At 41.5% G+C, this 21,051-nt stretch overlaps 1 protein-coding gene across 1 annotated transcript; it reads left to right on the top strand.

Annotated features, from left to right (window-relative positions):
• Positions 1 to 1,113: 1,113 nt before the first annotated feature.
• itgb3b (integrin beta 3b) lies at positions 1,114 to 19,426 on the top strand. Its single transcript, XM_076760729.1, has 15 exons — positions 1,114 to 1,252; positions 1,754 to 1,839; positions 2,601 to 2,805; positions 2,991 to 3,243; positions 5,234 to 5,396; positions 5,635 to 5,796; positions 5,956 to 6,051; positions 6,939 to 7,028; positions 7,590 to 7,724; positions 9,334 to 9,778; positions 14,141 to 14,363; positions 14,449 to 14,549; positions 15,114 to 15,233; positions 17,995 to 18,161; positions 18,715 to 19,426. Exons 1-15 carry the CDS (start codon positions 1,186 to 1,188, stop codon positions 18,781 to 18,783), a joined length of 2,382 nt encoding a protein of 793 aa, XP_076616844.1. The 5' UTR covers positions 1,114 to 1,185; the 3' UTR covers positions 18,784 to 19,426.
• Positions 19,427 to 21,051: the final 1,625 nt, after the last annotated feature.

The raw sequence follows: 21,051 nt of genomic DNA, 5'->3' as shown, positions 1-21,051 counted from the left end.
TGCACCAGTTACACTATGGATTAAGATTTTATGTACAATACACATGATCATTTGAAAAACATGATGTATTTTTATACATTAACAGTACAACAGTATATGATAGATAAATCATTTCCACTTTAACCCTCTACAACACTGAAGTGCTGTTTACACATTAATATATAACATAAAGACAAGAATATAACACTCAGGAAGGGGCCATTCTGCATAATGAATACTTTGACTTTTCATGATTTAAGGACATTTTTCTGATAGTAATTAAGATTTGGACAAGATTTTTTTAGAGTATTTTACTGTTGTGGAATTTCTACTTTTACTTAAGTAAAATATCTGAATATGTCTTCCACCAGCAGCAGAGAGAAATAAGAGAATTTGTGTCAGACTTTGGCCAACAGAGCGCCTGTGCGCTTCCAAAAGCACCCATTTTATTACAAACAACAACCAGATGTATATTTAATGAGAACAACCTTAACAGTTTTGTTGAACTCTTGAACTGCTGGAATATTAGACCAAGTTACACTTTTCAACACATTTCTTAGTCATTATTCCATCATTTGTTGCATTAATGTAGGAAAAAGCCTTTTTCTTTCTGCTGCACCCTGCAGCTAAAGGAGTGTTGGAGACCCTGGTCTTTACAGCTTACGTCCACTAGTGGGCAGTGTATACCAATGCAAACCTAGCACAGACTTGAATACAGTTAATACGAACTTTATTAATCCTGTTTATTTGCATCGTGCAGTACTTTAATTCAGTGTTTCAGCCCATATTAACAATTTTTTTCCACTGTGTGCATTCATTTTTCCATAATCTGTTTTTTCCTCTTTCAATTAAATTGCGCTTATATCGATATTTTTATGATATTTTGCATCACATCCCATGCGATTATCAGTAAAACAGACTTTTGAACAGAGCACAGAACAACATGTCAGCTGCCTCACTGAGTCACGTGTGTTCATATCTGCCCTCCACACTAAACAGCACCTCACAGCTTTGGATGCTGCGCTCCTCCCGCCCACTCCGTTTAATAGTATGATAATGAGAGCTGTGGATGCGGAGCAGGGGGTGGCTTTAGGACGTTTGACTCTATTTGGAGTTGAATTCAGATGAGGAAAGTTTTTCTTCTCTACTTGTGCTTAACACAGAGCTCGTTGGCAGGCTCCGTCCTCACAGAGAGCCCGCACCAGGATGGGTGCTCTCCCGGCGCAGAGGACTTTATGGATCCTGATCGTTGTTGGAATAACAGGAGCTTGCGGTAAATTGAATTTTTTTTTCTTCTGCTGTTTTCGTGTTTGGCCCGGGTAGCCCAGAGTATGTTGCCGAGGAAGACTCATGATGCATTTTCTGCATTCTTGAGGCAAGTTTTCAGCTCCACTAAGACTTTAAAATGATGTTCTCAACATGCCTGTCCTGGTAACATGTTCAGTTTGCGGTATTTTTCAATAACTGGTAAGGTTTGTCTTGCATTTGAGGAATAATAAAGACAGCTATAACAGTGAGGTAATGCACAAGGATGCATCATGTCTATACAAAAAGTTTTAAGTGTATATCGAACATCTGAAAACTTCTCAGATGGGGCCAAAATAGTCAAATTTTTAAAATCTAACTCTGTATTTTAATGTTGTTCTCCTTGGTCTTCATCTTTTTACTCCAATGTCTTCATCCAAAAGATACTATTATCAAGCTGTTATAAGGTGAACAGTAACAATAGATTTTAACTGTACTTTTGGAGAAATAACTCCTCTTTTGGTTCCAGGTTCAAACGTGTGCACCTCCAGAGGAGCAAGCACATGCAAGCAGTGTCTGGCTGTGCACCCGAGCTGTGCGTGGTGCTTCCAGGAGGTGGGTTCTTTTTCCACTTCACTTCATTTAGGCAATGAGCTTTCTGCCAGGCGCAGGGTGGTACAGATCCCCAATCAGCCAAGTAATCTGGTTGAGAAGAATGAATGTAGATGGGTATACTGAACCAAACAAGTTCAGGTGTGACTGAATTTGCCTTTTTAAAGCCAAATCTACCCTTTGCTCCGTGTACTCTGTGCATTCTGTTTGGGTTTGGTTCCTGGCACTTCAGACACAGTGCATGACCTTGTGTGACTGCATCAGGATGTAGTCATATTTTCTGGTTCAAACTAATGAGCGTCATGATTCAATATTGTAAAACTCTGGGAGTCAACATGCTCAACCTTTCACTCAAGTGTAAAATTTTCCCAGGATGACTTCAGCCTGAGCGCTCTGGTTTATTGCTTTATTGAGACTTCTTCTTGTTCAGACGCACTGGTTGAACTATCAGACGGTGCTCAGGACATTGATTTATTTGCCTTTAAGTCCACTGTTTGTTGGAGAGAAGTCATTCCAGGAGATTTTTTTTTTAAATAGAAAGCATGACATTCTGGGTCGTCTCTGGGCATTTTCATCCCAGCTACAATTTAGCCTTCAAATGAATCCAATATGCCCTTTTCTCTCAACACAGCTTGGTAACAGATGGGGATTCTGTAAATCTGAATATTTCTCTGCATTTTCTAACAAACTAAAGTGCTTCCACACCAGCCAGGAGCCTGCTGGAAGCTGTTTTTCTGTCTAAAACGCCCTGCCTCTCCTGTCAGGACTTCGGCCAGGGGGTTGCCACTTCCTCCCGCTGCGATCTGAAGAGTAACCTGGTGGCAGCGGGCTGTGCTCCGTCAGCTCTGGAGTCTCCAAGCAGCAAACTGCAGGTGATCGAGGACCGGCCCCTCAGCAACAAGGCAGCGGGGGCCACACAAGACGTCACTCAGATCAAGCCCCAGAAATTACACATCACCCTCAGGCCAGGTGGGGTCTACCCTCTGAGTTTGTGGTTTGTGTCAGGTGGTTTTCTCTGTGTTGTTTATCCCAGGCTGAGTCAACGCGGCCTCTTGTGTGTTGCTGAGATCCGTGTGTAATAATGAAGAATGAATGAGGAGACCTAAACCAGTAACACCAAGTAAAACTACTAATTCCTGTATTCCATTCTCCAGATGATGCTAAGCGCTTCACGGTGAAGGTGCGTCAGGTAGAGGACTACCCTGTGGATCTCTACTACCTCATGGATCTCTCCTACTCCATGAACGATGACCTCTTCCGCCTGAGGACACTGGGCAAAGGGCTGGCCGAGGCCATGAACCGCACCACCAGCAACCTCCGCATGGGCTTCGGGGCTTTTGTGGACAAGCCGCTCTCGCCGTACATGTACATCTCCCCAAAAGAGGCTGTGAAGAACCCCTGCTACAGGTAAAAGAAGAGGGCTACTGGCTCCATACAGTATTTACGCCATTGTAGATTGATATCATGCTGTCCCCTTGCAGTGATTATATCAACAGCATGTTATTCAACCATATTGGATGAAAATGCGGGCAATAATGTATATGGTACTGCCATTATCGGTACAGCTAATGCTGAGCTGGTTTAATCCAGATGGGATAAAAGTATTGTCAAACTTAAGACAGAGCAACAGTTCTATGATAATTAGTGATTATTTCCTCTGTCAAGGGATAGTCATATGTCTTTTTAAGTTTGCTCTTTTAAAAGGAATAGTTTGACATTTTGGGAACTGTTTGTTAAATTACAGCCAGGAGACGGTTAGCTTGTCTTAGCATAATGCAAAAACCACAAATGTTGTTTTTACACTTCAGCTTTTGTGTGGATTAAGCAAACGGGACAAACATGTTAATGACTGAGCTTTAGTGGTGTGTGTAGGCACAGTTTACGACCTTTAGACAGAGGAAGATGAGCTGCTTCCATCTATTTCCAATCTTTATGCCAAAATAATGTCTCCATCAGTCATATTAAACATACAGATGTAAGAGTGGTCTTCTCATCTACTTCACAGTAAGAACGCGACTAAGCATGCTCCCAAAATGTGGAGCTCGTCCTAAAAAAGTTACTCACACTTAATGACGACAAGAACTTCAAGGTTAGCCTCCTTAACCTGCTTCCATGTCTGTAAATAAGTACCTAAACTCAATCCAGACCTCTTTGTAATGGAAAGTGTATTTTAGTGGTTGCATTCTAACAATGTTTTACATTCCTGATACCTACCTACTGGTGTTGATTTCAGCAGTTGTTTGTGTCTGCATGTGGGAAGTAGCTTCATTATGCACATGATGTCATTTTTGTGAGGACACCATTAAACACAGCATTGCACAGTAAAAATGCAAGCAGGCTCAGAGTCACAGCACTTGTTAAAGGCTTACAGTGGCTCCCCGGTGCTTGGTCAGCTGCACTGAATCAGCCGCCGGTAATCTGCCCGCAGAATATGAGCGTCCCAATGCAAACTGCCGTAACCCCACCCAAAGGCTCCCAAAGATGTTGACTTGGTGGTTTAAGGTCTCTCGGGGTCTTTTGCTTTCCCGCTTACACACAGTCTGCAGAGATCCAGACTCCAGGAATGTCTGGATAAAAGATAAGACAAGGGGAGAGTTTCATGCTGGTAGGGTACAATACAGACAGAAACAGGGCGCCGCCGGCAGCGCAGAGGAACCATTTTTAACCCAGTGTAAAATCTGGGAAACTAACAGCTGTTCCGAACAGTGGAAGTTACTGATGAACTGGTCTGATCATTGATCCACCTCTTTGGTCCATTCTGAAGTGTCTCAACATCTGCTGAATTTTGGACAGATGTTCATGGTGCCCAGAGGATGAATCCCAATAACTTCCTGGTGTTCCTCTGGCTCTTCCTCTGGCGCCACCATGAGGTTGACATTTGAGGTGTCTCCATCACTATTGGATGGATTGCCTGAAATAATTATACCTAACAGCAGGATGTAAGCGCTGTGATTGTTAACATGTTAGCAGGACGACACTATTTAGTAGCGTTTAGTTCAAAGTGCAGCTGTGCATCCTCACAGAGGTGCTAGTGTGGCTGTAGACTCTCAGGCTTGTTCTTAAATGTCACAGCAGGAAGAACAACTCAGTAAAATACAGTAAAATAACGAGCTGTCATGTCAACATGTCACCAGGCCTGCAGCTTAAGAGTGAATGCAGTTAGGTCTAATAATTATAGTTAATTGCACACATAAAAAAATTAAAAATAGCCACAAAACTAAGCTGGAAAGTACATAATTCTAAAATTATTTTAGATGTCTTTCACTGAAATACATTTTTAAACACATAAACCCAATTAGCCTGATAATTTTCATTTAACAATTGAACATTTTGACCAATAGCATATCAACAGGTCATCAGATGAACTCTGATCAGCTGATGTCTGCTTCATTGACAGCATTAACACCACCTGCCTGCCCCAGTTTGGCTACAAACACGTTCTGTCCCTGACGGAGGAGGTGGGCCGCTTCACAGAGGAAGTGAAGAAGCAGATGGTGTCCAGGAACCGAGATGCCCCTGAGGGAGGCTTTGATGCCATCATCCAGGCTGCTGTGTGCAAGGTGGAGAGACAGACTGCACGTGTGCACACATCACACGTGCACACGCTCGCAGTCTGATTTTGTTTTACAGTGTTTTTGTCTTCTGTCACAAACACACGTAAACATCTCTGCATTTCCCGAAGAAGAGCTAAATGATACAATTCAAACCAGTATTTAAGTTAATCAGAAAGAGCTTTGCCTTCAAACGCTGAATGGATTGTTTGACCGTCCTTCCTCTCACTGTTACGATGGGAACTAGGAGCAGATCGGTTGGCGCCCCGATGCGTCCCACCTTCTGATCTTCACCTCGGATGCCAAGACTCACGTGGCTCTGGATGGTCGTCTGGCTGGAATCGTGCAGCCCAACGATGGACAGTGCCACCTCAACTCTGATAATATGTACAGCATGTCTACCACCATGGTGAGTGTGTATTGTAAGGGTGTGTTTGGTGCACAGACAGTAGACAGTAACAGCATGAGAGAAAAACAGAGACAATGAAAGACTTTGTTGAAATAAAAGGAACAATTCTCAGTTTTTGTTAGCATGTTGCTAACGGCACTGTCTCATTTGGCCTCACAGGATTACCCATCTTTAGCTCTGATCACAGAGAAGATGTCGGAGAATAACATCAACCTCATCTTTGCTGTCACCAACCCCGTGGTTCCTCTCTACCAGGTCAGGAGCTCTGCGCCTCACTCTGAGCACATTCACAGCTTTTTATTCTGTTCGAGCTCTGTCCAAAAAAGCAAATCAAGCAAATGCTCTTCAGCTGAAACTGAGAACGTGACAAATCCCAGTCAGTAATCATCTCGTCTTGAACATACTGCAGCGTTTTAGTCCTCCAAACCTCATTGGTTTCAAACAGAGATTCTTGGATCCTACATTGGAAGAATGCAAACTCCAATTAATCACTATTATACACAGTTCAGACTCAGCAAGACACAAACCCAGTTTTCCCCAAACTATAAACACTGTTCCAGCTAACTGTGAAAAGGAATACTCTCAGGAACATGAGAGAATTAGAGACTGTAGAAACTGTCATTGTTAATAAAGGAAAACAGGTCGAGAACATGAGTGTGACACACTTCTGCTTTTTAGGGTGTTTCCCCACAATTATTTGCAGACCATATGGCATCAAATGTTTGGTACAACTCTCACAACTATCTCATACCATGAAACCATCTGTTGTAAACCTTTTTTTTTTTGGACTTTTCCTGTCATTAACTGCTCGTTTTAACTGGGTAACGAAGGAACAAAGCAGCTTAATTCATAAAATCTATTATCATATCATCTGGAACTAGTAATGTAATTTGCGGTAAAACATTGTATTGACAAACAATGCCATAATTATCGTTATTCATAATTATTTGTTTATGTGGCGTGAACAGGTTTTATGTTTTTGACCAGTTCAAAGAGGCATTATGTGACATTTTAACCATGTTTTGCAATGTTGAGCTCATGCTGAGGGCTGTACTTGATATATATTAGTAATTAATGAGACATCAGTCCTTATTAATGATTTATAAATAGTTTCCCAGACTGTCTGTCTCTCTGTCTTGTAGAACTACAGCGAGCTGATTCCTGGCACCACAGTAGGAACACTGTCCAACGACTCAGGCAATGTTATTCAGCTCATCCTGAAGGCCTACGCTGTACGTGTTACACACACACACACACACACACACACACACACACACACACACACACACCTACCTCTGACTAGACAGTGTTTCAGGGGATGACAAGTGTTTGCTGACACACACCCACAGCGTCTGAGTCACACACACAGTCGAGCCAAAGTCTTAGTAGAAATTCCACAGAGTGGTTGAGGTGTGAAACTGACCAAATGTAGGAGACTCCTGGCTGTGTTTCATTGTTTATTATGCAGGAAACAGGTGAATGAGCTGAAGATTCATTTTAGCTTGAATCCTGTCTGTAACTCTGTCACTTGCGTACCAGCTTGTGTGTTTATGTGTGCACTCGTATGTCTGAACAGCCAAATTAATCTGTAGGCTTACATGCAATTAGAGCGGGAAATTAAGTGTAATGCACGCTGACAGTCGGCGGTGTGACCAATTGACGTCAGATTTGAACTAACTGATCAGCTGAGCATGTGGACACCTGACGTGACTTTGGCCCTGTGACAGAAGTCTGTATGCTCATCCCTCCATGTGTATGTCTCTCCGACTGTTTTCCTTCATTGCTGTTGCCAGAAAATCCGTTCCAAGGTGGAGCTGGAGCTTCAAGGCGTCCCGGAGGAGCTCTCCTTATCCTTCAACGCCACCTGTCTTAATGGAGAGCTCATCCCCGGCCTCAAATCCTGCTCTGGTCTCAAGATAGGAGACACGGTCAGTCCATGTCCCCCCTTTTTGTTGGCTTGTGACCTTAAAAAAATCTAGTATTTCATGCAACAAAGGTAAAATTGTTTAGAGAAAATAATTCATTAATGTGCTATTATTTTTGTCCAAGGACCCAAAACCAATTTTGTGAACTGGCTGTGATACAGTTGTGTCCATTTTTAATAAGGTTAACATCACCCTCTCACTTGTTTCATTGTGTTTACTCTTTATTTTAACAGCGATACATGGCAAGAAACCTTCTCCTCTTATTATTACTTTACATAAGGGAAAAAACATTGATGAGATAAATCGTCTTGTTCCCAGCGTAGTTTCTTTGTTACAGGAATTTTCTTGAAAATATTATCAAGATTGGAAAAGGCAGATTGCTGCACAGGTATAAAGAAAATGAAAATAGGTACAATAATGCCATTCCACTGAGCAGATGCTTTTTTAAAGAAAATGAGGTTTAAGGAGGCAATAAGCTAAATGTTTTACTGTATTTACACAGTATGATTTCAGTTTGTATTGCAAGACAACAATATTATCAGCTCTCATGCCAACTTTTTCACCCTCAGCCTCACCTCTAGGGATTAGAAATACCAAGGGACCAGTGGCTGTTATCATGTCTTGATTGCAAAAATAACATGTTAGTTCCATATACTATTTTCCACCTTTATGGCCTCTTTCCATTTCCCTTCTTGCTCCTATCGTATCTTTAAATTAGGATTTTCCCCATTTCCTCTTGGTGTCAATGAGCAGATGATGGAAAAGAGTGCTGTCTCTGATTTTGTCTTTCTTCGCTGATGTTTTCTTGTCTTTCTAAGCTTCTCCTGCCAGCTCCACTTACAGCAAAATCATCTGCTTCTGAGTTCTCCTCATTCCTTTATTTGCATTTTTTCTTTATCACAGCTACTTTGGCTCTTTTCCCCGTTCTCTCCTCACTCCAGGTGACATTTTTTTGGCCTCCTCTCACTTGTTTCTCTCTGCCTCAGCTCCTCTTATTTTTGCCATATATGGCTTTGTCTCCAGATGTAGTAACTGCCCACTTTTGGACATTCACCAGATTTGGATGCAATGCTGAATGAACAATTACTTTGACTGAGTACACATGCAGGCATTCCCCGTGTCACGTCTTTGTGTTGTTTGAACCGACAGTGATGACACAACGCTCACAATTCAGACATTATTAAATGAACATAAACTGAACCATTTAAGTGCTGTCACATGTTATGTAATCAGTACCAGGGTGTTACAGAAGCATGATCGGTTTTACAGTGTGTGTGTGTAAGAGTGTGTAGATAGTAGGGCTGGGCGTTGTTTCAGCTGGGAAATGTGTGTGAGCGAGTGATTATTAGTCTAATAAATAAAGAAAATAAACTCACAAAATGTCATGAAGGGAAATATTCTTACACATATTCTGCTTTTTAAAGAGAGAAATACATCTGTACACCTTCTGAATGCAAGTTATTTCTCTTTCCCCAAACTAAGACAAGCTTCATTTTCTTTGTTAGTCTTTCCACAGGTCTTTTTCCTGAAAAACATTGAGAAAGGCAGGGCTTTAAAGATCTTTGAACCAAAATTTGACATATTATAATTTAAAGTCCATCCTCTTATCCAGGTCTCTTTCAGCGTGGAGGCCAGGGCTCGCGGTTGCCCCAAACAAAAGAAGAAAAGCTTCATCATTAAACCTGTGGGCTTCAAGGACTCCCTCTCCATCACCGTCACCTTCGAGTGCGACTGCAAGTGCCAGACCAAAGCCCAGCCCAATAGCCCCAAATGTAACCACGGCAATGGCACATACGAGTGCGGCATGTGCCTGTGCCACCCAGGGCGCTTAGGGCCGCACTGCGAGTGTGCAGAGGGCGACTATAACCCCACAGAGCAGGACCGCTGCAGCGGACCCGCAGGCTCTGGAGGGCCTCAGTCTGCCATCTGCAGCGGCCGCGGAGACTGCGTGTGCGGCCAGTGTGTGTGCCACAGCAGTGACTTTGGAAAGGTGTGGGGAAAGCTGTGCGAGTGTGACGACTTCAACTGCCTGCGCTACAAGGGGGAACTGTGCTCAGGTAAGAGCTTAAGAACTAACATGAGAAAGATGTTCAAATTTCTTCTTCTGCACGAGCGTCTAAAGATGAAGGAATGTGGCTGAAAGAGAAAGATGATTAATAGATTGCAGATTGACAACTAACCCGGCAACTGGTGATTATTTTCATTATTGATTAATCTGCCACTGAGTCCAAGGTTGCGTCTTAAAACGTTGTTTTGTCCAAGCAGCAATCTAAACCAGATGTTCAGTTTACAGTTGTACATTAGAGAAGCTAGAACAAGAGAATTTGGGCTTTTTTTGTTTTTACAAAATCGCTCAAATTATCAAAAGCAAGATCGTCAGGCAAAAAATTAATCATTTAATCATTTATTCAATTTTGATGATGTATTAATCATTCAACAGTTTAGCAAGCTAACATGGCAGACTTTCATGGGTTACCACTTCTTAAATGTGAATATTTGCTGCTTCTCTTAATTTTATATAATTTAAATCATTATTTATTAAATGTATTTCTGTTGATTCGGTTAGAAAACAGCAGAAGAAACTGACTTTTTAAAAGAATAGTGGAACATTTTTGGGAAATATGTGGATTCACTTCCATACTGTGTTTAATAAGAGGATTCTAATGACTCTGTTAAACATGTTGCCAGTTAGCTTAAGTTAGCACTGTACAAAAGCTTAACACTGCCCGAAAGTGATAAAATCCACGGACCAACCTCTAAAGTGCCCCAATTAAAACATTGTCTATATCTTGTTTGTTTAATTTGCACAAAAGCTGAAGTGTGAAAATGACATGTTGTGGTTAACAGCGGACTATTTTTTGGCCGGACGCAGTGACTTCCTGGAGTGTTATCATCAGTGCAATGTTGCCAGCTACGCAAACCGCAGAGGCTCCAGGAAGACACTGCACCCAGCCAAGAGTCCAACAGTCAACCAAACATAGCCATTTCCCCCTTTACAGTTGTATATGCTAAGCTAAGCTAAGCTGAGTTAACCTCAAGCTAAAATCTCATGTAACTCATGGCAAGAACCAAGTGTTAAACTATTCCTTTAACATCATTTTCACATCAAGCACCACATAATATGGATGTGATTAAATAGTGATGAGCTTGAAATGATGAAACATTGTGTGTCTGTGGTGACGTTTCAGAGAGCGTATGTAACTTTGCCATCGGGGTTAGCACTCCCCTTCACCGCACTTGCAATGACTTGCCACCCACCTCATCTGGGAAGAATTACATACAATAACAACTCTCCCTTCTGCCCAGGACATGGGCTCCATTCACAATAAACATACGGTGCGCTGTGTGCAGCGTGTGTGAGTGTAAGCTCAGGTTGTATGTTTGTGTCAGCCAGGCCAAGCTTTTGTTCCACCGAGTTCAACAGGATTCATGCACAAAGAAAGCTTTTTCGAGTTTGACGGTAGCTTTCTCCGGTCAGAGGGGATTCTCATGTTTCTCAATGGTTCTCTGTTGTGGTCGAGATCTTCAAACAGTGAGAATGAGTGTGTGTTTGGTAATAGTTAAGAGCTTTGACTCAGAGGCTTGTGATCCTCCTCTTCTTGTAGTGTTTTAAAAGAGACAGTATGTCATCAAGTCAGAACACATGATGTTACCCTGAGGATGGCTGTAATTGAGATCTTATGAGCGACTTTTCAGTGTGAGATCAGATGTGTAAAATAGGTGTTAGACCATACATAACCATGCATTCAGTCTTTTTCTAATAGAAGTTGATTTGCTCTCAGCACTGACAGAAGTTAGATATTTCTAAGTCTACTAAAGCAGAAGATCAGGGGGATTACTTGTCCTCAGATTCAGCATCCCATAGAAGAGACTTTCACAACAGTTCTTGAGTCAAAATCAGTAAAGAAATCAAAAGGGACAGTTTGATAAATTGGAAATGATTTACCACATTCATATCATCCAGTCAGGTCATATCATTCAGACCCTAATTATGAGCAGTACAAGTGGGGAAAACTGTCCACGTCAGCCTCTTGAGTTGTGGTTGGAAATATTGGGGCTCTCTGACAGCTACGATCTCTGCTACTCAGCAAAAAGCACTACAGATGTGTCCACAGACTGCTGCCAACATGCCTGCAAAGCTACCATCAGTGGCAGTTAATGCATCTTTAAAATCCAACATTAACAATATTAACACTTTTAAAGGAGATGCACACCGTTTGCTTTAGTAGCCTAATGAACAATTACAAATACACAACAAAAGAAGCTAATTTAGGTTCAGCACACTTTGCATGGATGCAGCTAGCTTAGCTTAGTTTAAAGAAGCAGAGGGAAACAGCTAGCTCTGTCCAAAGGTCACACACAATGCTGTCAACACCTCCAAAAACCAACTTATGAACACACCACATCTCCTTTGTTTTCATCTACACGCAAACAGAAAAGTAAAAATGACAACTTCAAGGAGAGCGAGGCTAGCTAGTCTTCATGCTAGCTAAGCTGATCGCCTCCGAAGTGCATCCATGCTTAAGGAACACACATGATAGCTGTATTGTGTGTTCATCTAACTAAGTGCACTTAATTCTAAATGTTGAACAATTCTGATAAGATGCCAGAGGAAGACAGGAGACACAAAGGACAAAATTGACTCAGAGATTGCTCGTTTTTTTAATGTAATTGAGCATCTTTAATTGCATAAAGCCAGTTTTTGGCACTGGCTGCTCTTTAGCCTTGACCATCACTCCATCAGATCTCATATATCACTCAACCCCCTCCCTGCTGCTCTCACACAGAAATGTTTTGCTGTATTCCCCAAAGCCCATAGATTAACATGAAAATACCTTTAAGCTTACTCATTGGCTGGAGTGGTGTAATGAGGCTAAAAATAAACCCATGTTTGGTAAGAAAGGGGCCAAGTGGGAAATGTTCTGTGTGCTGGTGTGTGTAAAGCATGGTCTGCTGTTGTCTTGAAATACCTTATTCAGTGTGAGGGCCATCGTCTTATGTTCTTCCCCCACAGATGGTCTAATTAAAAGCCAGCGGTCCTGTGGTCAAGTGGTATTGGCGGTTTGTTCATGGTTCATCTTTTATCCAGTCAGGCTGCTCCGAGCAGCTTCCTGTCACATTGTTTATCTGGGCATTGTTTTGCAGCGATAGGCCACAATGTTTTCTGCATTGTCACTCTCTTATTGGCATGTACCCGCACACATCACACACACATAGATCCACAGAATAACAACAAACCAATGCACACAAATTCACCAACACACACACTGAATCATGCAGCCAAAAATAAAAGCCCTCCAGACACCACAGGGCACACAATGAAATGGCTTTTTGGTCTGTAACAGTTGCAGAAGCATGACTAACCACTTCTGCTTTCCAGTGTTTGAGATCAAAAGCCAAAAGCTCCAGACTTCCAGAGCTACAAAGTGTCTCAGTGAGACATAACACTTATTTTTCATCTTGTAAATTTTTACTTGTAATGTTTGGAATGAGTGTGAGCACAGTTAATGGTTGGATTGAAACCTGGTACCATGTAATACTAGCTTGATTTTAGCCAGCATGGTTGTTGAATGTGTAAGAGTTTAAAGGAAAACCAAAGGTAGTCGATATTCCTCAAGACAGAGAGCGATTTCTTTTGAGAGATTTAAAACATGGCATGGCAACAGGAAAATACAGAAAAGCATGACAGAGGCTTGTGGTAAATTCACTCATAACAACTTAACAAGCAGTGGCCAGTCATTACAAACTCATGCTGACCAGCCAGACATTGTTCAAGCCCACAGAACTCTATTTTAAATTCCCCAAATTTCCAAAGATACCCCCAATGCGTCAGGCTGAATTTTGAGGAAAGTGTATGTAAAATGCTACAATTCTCAAGCAAACTGCTTGAGAGAAAACTGTCTGTTCACGCTTGCTTATCATGTTACCAAGTACAAATTCATATTAGCCTGCCAAACTTAGCTTGTTTCAGACAACAATTGAAATTACAATCATGTCAACCGCTAAGCACTCCAGCCTTTTTCCTCCCTCTTTCCCAACTCCCGCCACACCCTCGTTTACACACAGAATTTCCCTCGGTCCTATTGTCCTCCTTTATTGTTTATTCACTTCCTATTTTGCTGTTTTCTTTGTGTACCGCCCTTCCTTCTGTGGAAATTATACCAGTAAACAAAGTTACAGTAGCTCTGTCAAACCTCTTCAACTCAACAAACAAAAGTTTGGTGGGTTCGTCCCCACATGTTAACTCTGTGCAGAAAAAAAGTCAAGATCCCACATCCATCCGGTCATGAACACTGACAGCCTGAATTGAATACCTAAGTTTGATATAACATCAATAAAGCCAAGAGCTAAGCTAATTGTGAGCCTACTGAACAGATCGTTGTTGTTTTCTCACCTCCTCTGTCCTTCTTCCCTCCCAGGCCATGGCGTCTGTAACTGTGGCTTCTGTCAGTGTGCGCCAGACTGGCAGGGTGAGAACTGTAACTGCTCCAGACGTACTGACACCTGCATGTCCAACCTGGGTCTGCTGTGCAGTGGCAGGGGCCAGTGTGTGTGCGGGGCCTGTGAGTGCACCCAGCCAGGTGCCTATGGGGCCACATGTGACAAGTGCCCCACCTGCCCTGACGCCTGCACCATGAAGAAGTGAGCCTGCACACACAGCCGTCACATTTAGAGTCCAGAAAAAGATTTTAAATGGCCTGTTTGATTGATGTCTTTGTTCTTAAAGGGAGTGTGTGGAGTGTAAGCACTTCAAGAGGGGAAAACTGTTTGAGGACAACACCTGCTCTCGAATCTGCAAGGACGAGATTGTGCTTGTGGATGAATTAGGTGAGACACTCAGCTGGTGAAGAAAAAAACAGAAAAACAGCACACTTTGTAATAATTCACCAGGTTATAAGTAATGGCATGTTGGTAAACCATATAGAAAAGCCATCCATCCAATCCAGTGTAACTATTCCTGAACAGCAACAATTGTGTCAAACTGTGCCAATTACAGGTTGGTGGTACATGCTAACCGTAGCACGAGAAGTTAAAAAGTCAGCAAACTGACTCAGTAATTACATGGCAACATCCACCACTGTTTGCTAACACGAGGTGACTTGAGCCACCATAAGTTAGTGGACATAACAAGTTCCACTATAGCAGCAAAATCCCTGAGTGTATAGAATCGAGCAATAGTGTGTTTTATTGTTATAAATGTAACTTGTTATTTGTAAGACAAAGGATGTGTGATTTCTTGTGTCAAATAGTCACATACTGTGAGTGAATAATGTCTGAAAGTTCATGAAAGCTGCTCTATTGGTTGTGGAGGTATCCATCAAACCAAAAACAAGAAAAGACATACATGTATTGACTAACTGAGAAAACATATTTTCCTCTTTTCTCATGCAGTGCTCCATGATACAAACGCTGTGAACTGCACTTACAAAGATGAGGATGATTGTGTGGAGCGTTTCCAGTACTATGAGGACGCCAGTGGCAAGTCCATCCTGTTTGTCGTCAAAGAGCCAGGTAAGAGAGATCCATCCCACATGAATACCTGAGCTAATAAACAAATATTTAAAGCTGCACTAATCAGTAATTTAGACTTCAATAATGGATTAAATCACTATGTGTAATGTGAGAGGAGTTGGTGTTAATGTCAGTGTGGTTCAGCTCATCGTTTTGGGTTTTCGTGCCTCTTTCTGCTCACATGAATCTTGTTTTTCCGGCTTTTTCTTCAACAAAAGAAGTTCTGATAAACATCTAACAGCAAACAGGCAAAATTAGCAACTAGTTGGTGAACATAGTGGAGGACTCAAATATAACAGCTAAAAGGGGAGTAGTTATTGAACTTACATATCTCCAAATGAATTATTATTCAATTATTTGCTAACATTTTAGCTGCAACCATTTTTTACAGTGATTATACAATTATACAGTATATCAATGTTGTGTTTACAGGTTGTTCTGCTGCCCCCAAGTGGCCAAAAAAAAAGACAATACCTCATAGTAAACAACATATTTCTAAAAATTTTGTTACGCTTATATGTGGACGAGATGAGGGAAGCCATGATGACAGATCGAACATAAGTGCAAGCACTGAACAGATAACTAGGATGAAATCTACAACCACAAATGCATCACCAGCCTGTATTATTTCGAGCAAAACTTCCTCGCCTTGTGAAATCAGCGTGTTTTTCCTTCACCCACGAACAAGTTGTCACTTCCCTGCTGCATGCCCTTCATCTGCTTGTTAAGAAGCCAAATAGAAAGAGTGTGGGGCGGTAAAACGGCCTTTAATGACCACCAGTGCCCGCAGAGAAAGTCTGTCCCTGGGTCTGCCTTTAATGAATGTGTGTGTTTAATTTAGGCACAACTGGGTAGCAGAGAAGCACACCAGAATTTGCCTTGAACACAGTGCACCCCGCCGTGTGAAAGAGGGTCGTAAACTGCTGCCCATGTCCTCCTGGAACCCGCTGACTCTACAGATCCTTGAGAGGAAAGTAGAGGAGGGAGAGAGGAGTCTAAGTAAGCAAAATAAAGGGATAGAGAACATTTCAAAAAGGAAACATGAAGCTGTGTTCGAAGGCCAAAGAGAAGACAGGATGGGAGGATATGAAACAGTCAAAGTGGACTACATTTTTTTCATTTAGGAGTTAACAAATGATGTTAATAGTAATAATAGTAATACTCTGGCAGCTCCAACCTGACATGATCTATATTTAAGTTGTAATGGTAGCGGCTATAGGGATCAAAAGGGTCAGTTGAGGAGCAGGAAATAGACGAAAAGTAGTACTGAGAAGAGGAAGAGGAGTAAAGCTTTGATGTCGCCTGTAAAAGTTCACCTTGGTTGCACTGTCACTGTTACCCAACTCCACTATGTATGTGAATGCAAGCACATGATAAGAGGATTATAACTCCTCTTATCTATTAACAACAGGGGCCTGACACAATGGGTTGTTAGAGCTGCTTAAGAGCCAGATGTTTCACTCAGGAGTTGGTGGAGACCAAAAACAGAGCTAAAAAGGAGAGTGAATATCAGGTATATCAGAGAAATGCCTCTAAATGAATGCTAATGCTGCTCAGTGTCTGCTGGATATATAAAAAGGCAACTGTTTGCTAACAAGTTCAAGGTATCAACTTTAAGGTGATAATAAGTGTCTCCAGCTTGTTTCTGCTGCCCCCAAGAGGCCAAAAAAAACAGTTATTGCAATTTAGAAGTTGTTTAAGTTAGAAAAAACAGTTGTTTTTATTTATTGAGAGCTTAATAATCAGCTAATCTTCATCATTGGTGCTGTGGGTGAGGGTTTGAGCTGATAACTGTAATCACATTTTCACTCAAGTATGGCTGATACCGAAGTGTGTGACACCCAATGTTTCCAACTGACTCCCACCCACTTCAAACCACAGACAACTATGGTTGAACCTATTGTCCATTGTAAGATAATGACTGAGAAAATAATGTCTACGTCAAAGTTTTGCAACAAGATTTCAGTTTAGAAAGCATCTGCTGAGATTCAGTTCAGCCTGGACACTAGAGGCCCAATCGACCAGTGAACTTATGAGACACTTGAGATGATGACGTGACTTTCTTCTTCTTGAAAACTTCTGAAAACAACTATTTAAAGTAGACGTTGCAGAGTGATTCAGAAAGTGCATGGCCTATTACTCCCTTCAAGTGTATTCAGAAACATATTTGGCGGTTCATGTAGGAGAAGGCTTTCCGGAACAGCTAATGACGGGAAAAATGATGAGGGAGGGCACAACAAGTCGTGTTATTCCAGTCTGGTGTAGGAAGGCTTCATGTTAATGGCCCGTTGAAAGAGGGAACTGTCAGTCATCAATTGTACAGCCCTCTTAAAATCAAATTCCTATTGAGTTTTGCCAGACCGCATTGAGGGACGGGAGATTTGTGGCCTGGCTGTGCGAGGTTACTATTTTCCACTTCAGCCCATCCTCCTCTCTGCTCATTAGTATATAAAAGTCCAACTTCTGTTCATCATGCTGCACTCCATCACTTCACAAATCTGATAACCTTAAGAAAACACCTGTAATTCATGCCAGAAGGGACCTTACTACAGCCATATTACCAGCCTGACAGTGTCTTCTGACTCTGAAAAGTCCTGGCATTTTGCAAAAGAGCCAGTTGCAACATCAAATCCATGTGCGTGAAGGAGGAGACAAGGAGGAAACAGCCTTATGAAACCAGACTTCCTCTGGCCCAGCTCCTAGCTTATCTTCCTCTGTGTGCACTTTACTCCTTCCTTTATCTCTTCCTCCCTCCATCCAGACTGCCCCAAGGGTCCAGACATTTTGGTTGTGCTTCTGTCAGTGGCAGGGGCAATCTTGTTCCTTGGCTTGGCGGCTCTGCTTATCTGGAAACTGCTGGTCACCATCCACGACAGACGGGAGTTCGCCAAATTTGAGGAAGAACGCGCTCGTGCCAAGTGGGACACGGTCAGTGAACATAGCACGAGGCGGCGCGTGCGTGTAAATGCTCCGATGGGCTGTATTTGAAAACTATGTTCAAGGCAGAAACCAAGGCACAGAGTTGGACTCATGGCACACACACGCTCTCAGTGGTGCCTACACCTTCATACACACACACGCACACACACAAACAGGCCACACACGCAGCCTGTCGCTCTCGTTTTCTGAAGATGTTTTTTTTTTAATGTTTTTGTGGCGTGCTGTTACTCCCAGCAGAATAAAGGCAGCCAGCGGAAGGGCTGGGTTGAAATCAGCTAACGCTAATTAGCCTTTACTGGTAGTAAAGCCACCCAGATCCCGTAGGCCTGAAACCACAAAGAATCACAGTAGGTTTAAGGTGCTCACTGAGTAATGAAGGTGAAAGCACATTCAATTCAATACCTGTGTCTAAATGTAAATCATGTTAAGGTAAAGAAGTTAGTAGATTTTCTATTATACAATTCCCCAGACCTTGGAAGTATTTATTTTGTGTCTGAAACTCACATTAACTTACATCTCTTTACCTGTATTTGCCAAACAGGGACACAATCCTCTCTACAAAGGAGCCACGTCTACCTTCACGAACATCACATACAGAGGAAAAGACTGATGCTACTGAACGAGGGTGAAGAATGACGGATGAATTCATGGACTTTTGCTTTGGAAGGCGCAGAATCATGTGCAGGCCTCTACTGTCACAAGACAATAATGAATAATTATTTGTGTTTGTAAATATGTAGAAATGATTCTGAGGACACTTTTTTTTATCAGGGATTTGTTATAAACACCCGTGTATACTACACTGATAAGTAAGATATTGATTTTGTGTGATTGACAAAGAACTCTTGTGATGTGCTGGTTTACCCAAATCCCAAAAAACACGTCAAAATGTATTATATATTGAGATATCTGCAGAGCCCCAGAGCCAAGAACCAGTTGTCTGGATAACCCACAGAACTTGCTGTGGTTGGTTTTCCCAATTTTTTTTTACCTATGGTGGAAAATACTATCAGAAGAAAACTACTGGGAGCAAGAAAATATATAAAAACATGACGTGGGTGAACTAATCCTTGAAGCCAGTGGAAGAACGAAAGGGAAGATAAAGTTATGCAAAATAAATGTAAAAAATCTATTTCCCGATCACAATGTTGGGATTTCCTGTTTGTGGTACTCAGTGTGACTGTGGCAAGATAAACTGCCTACGAATCCGTCAAGTGACGTGCTGGAGGTGGGAGTAAACTGTTGATTTACTGAAAACTGGTGTGTAGTTTCTTGTGTATGTTTTCCCCCATGTGTGCGAGTGTTTTTCCCTCTAAAATATGACAAATGAAAAAAAAAAACAAAGTTTTTATAATGAGCTAAACTTTGCAACCACATAAGAGTGTCCAGTTTTGAAATGTGAGAGACAAAGGACTGACTGATGCATAATTTAAAATAAATGAGGAGCTTTATTCCATAATGGATGGTAGATATGAGAGCTGAGGACTTCTGATTACAGATTCATGACATTTTAGGGAGTATTATTAGTTTTTGATATAACAAAACAAATGTGAATTTTTTCTAAATGACTGAAACTCCATTTTACTAAAGAATACACCAAGACAAACAACCATTGTTGTGGTTTCCTGCAGTATGCATTGTGTCAACAGTCCACGGTGACATTGCTGTCTTTAATAAGCTGTTATCACACCCTGTCAATATTTCATGTCTGTTTGTGATTTCTTGAACAATTCGCCGACTCAGGATCATGAAAATATTGAGGGCTAAATTACTTCTGCTCATGCATCAATTTAATTAATTTAATGGCAATGAGGATTTTCGGGATAATGACCAAAATGAATTATTCCAAATTATATTGCAGGAATCCACTAAAGACAGAGAGAGATTATGAACATTTGTTTAAATATGACTGCAGTAAGATATGCGATGAATAATAAATGACAGTGCAGCGTGCCTGTGACTCACTCGAGTGTGCAGGGTTTCTCGTCTGCAATGCTCTGCTTCCATCTCCTGGACTTAAACTGCAAGTAAAGCTCACTGGTCCTTGTGCGAATCTGCAAGTGACACTATCCAATATACATGATGAATTATCTCAAATGAATTATGCCTCTCACACAGCGCAGATTAAGTGACTTAGCCAGTAATGAAGTTATTTGTGCAATTAACCCAGAAGTCATTATCACCATCATCTGATCACATTAAATGTTGCGTTTGAGTGGAAATTTGAATCTGTTATAGATGTAAAATTTGAATGCAGAGCAAAATAGAGAGGAGAGGCAAAATTCAGCATACATGGTGTTTTCTGGTGTTTATGTGTCTTGTTTCTCTGTGCTGAAACATGGAGGGGAAAAAAAAAGAGTCAGGGCATTTAGCCGACAGCCTGTAACCTACAGCCACCTTTTTCATTAAGGAGTGGCTGCTTCGTCTTATTACATGTGATTTGTTTCATTAAAATGTGTAAGGCACAATTATCAAAAAGGGCTATGAATGCATCAGGTTTCAACACATAGGCCACACCGGTAACGCCTGATGATAACATTATAAAACACATGCTTAAGCACACCACAATGATTTCTGATTTCTGATACTGATTTTATTTATCATCAAGTCAAAATGAGTTTATGTGATTGGTCGAGGCTGAAGGGATTATTAAATCATGTTAACTCCTAAATACTTACCAGCTAGAATCCAGATTTAAGAAAGGACATTGTATTTTAGGGAATCTGTTGTAATCTTATTATAAAGGAATTACCGCTAAACTTTATGGCCCAACTGAATTAACTTTGAAAGCTCTTGTTGGTGGGACAAGTGAGGGCTGCATTGCCACCAATTTAGCACCAAGTACAGCACAGACTGCACACTGTAAATGAAGACTTGT

This window comes from Chaetodon auriga, chromosome 20, assembly GCF_051107435.1.
Source record: "Chaetodon auriga isolate fChaAug3 chromosome 20, fChaAug3.hap1, whole genome shotgun sequence".
NCBI classification, from domain to species: Eukaryota; Metazoa; Chordata; class Actinopteri; order Chaetodontiformes; family Chaetodontidae; genus Chaetodon; species Chaetodon auriga.
This window is presented reverse-complemented; position numbering and strand designations above follow the sequence as displayed.

What these genes read in the sequence shown, in the direction of transcription:
- itgb3b (XM_076760729.1), top strand. Translation starts at nt 1,186, where the DNA reads ATGGGTGCTCTCCCGGCGCAGAGGACTTTATGGATCCTGATCGTTGTT. An exon ending in GTGAAGAACCCCTGCTACAG is followed by an intron (nt 3,244 to 5,233) that starts GTAAAAGAAGAG and finishes CTTCATTGACAG; the next exon opens with CATTAACACCACCTGCCTGC. An exon ending in GTCTCAAGATAGGAGACACG is followed by an intron (nt 7,725 to 9,333) that starts GTCAGTCCATGT and finishes CCTCTTATCCAG; the next exon opens with GTCTCTTTCAGCGTGGAGGC.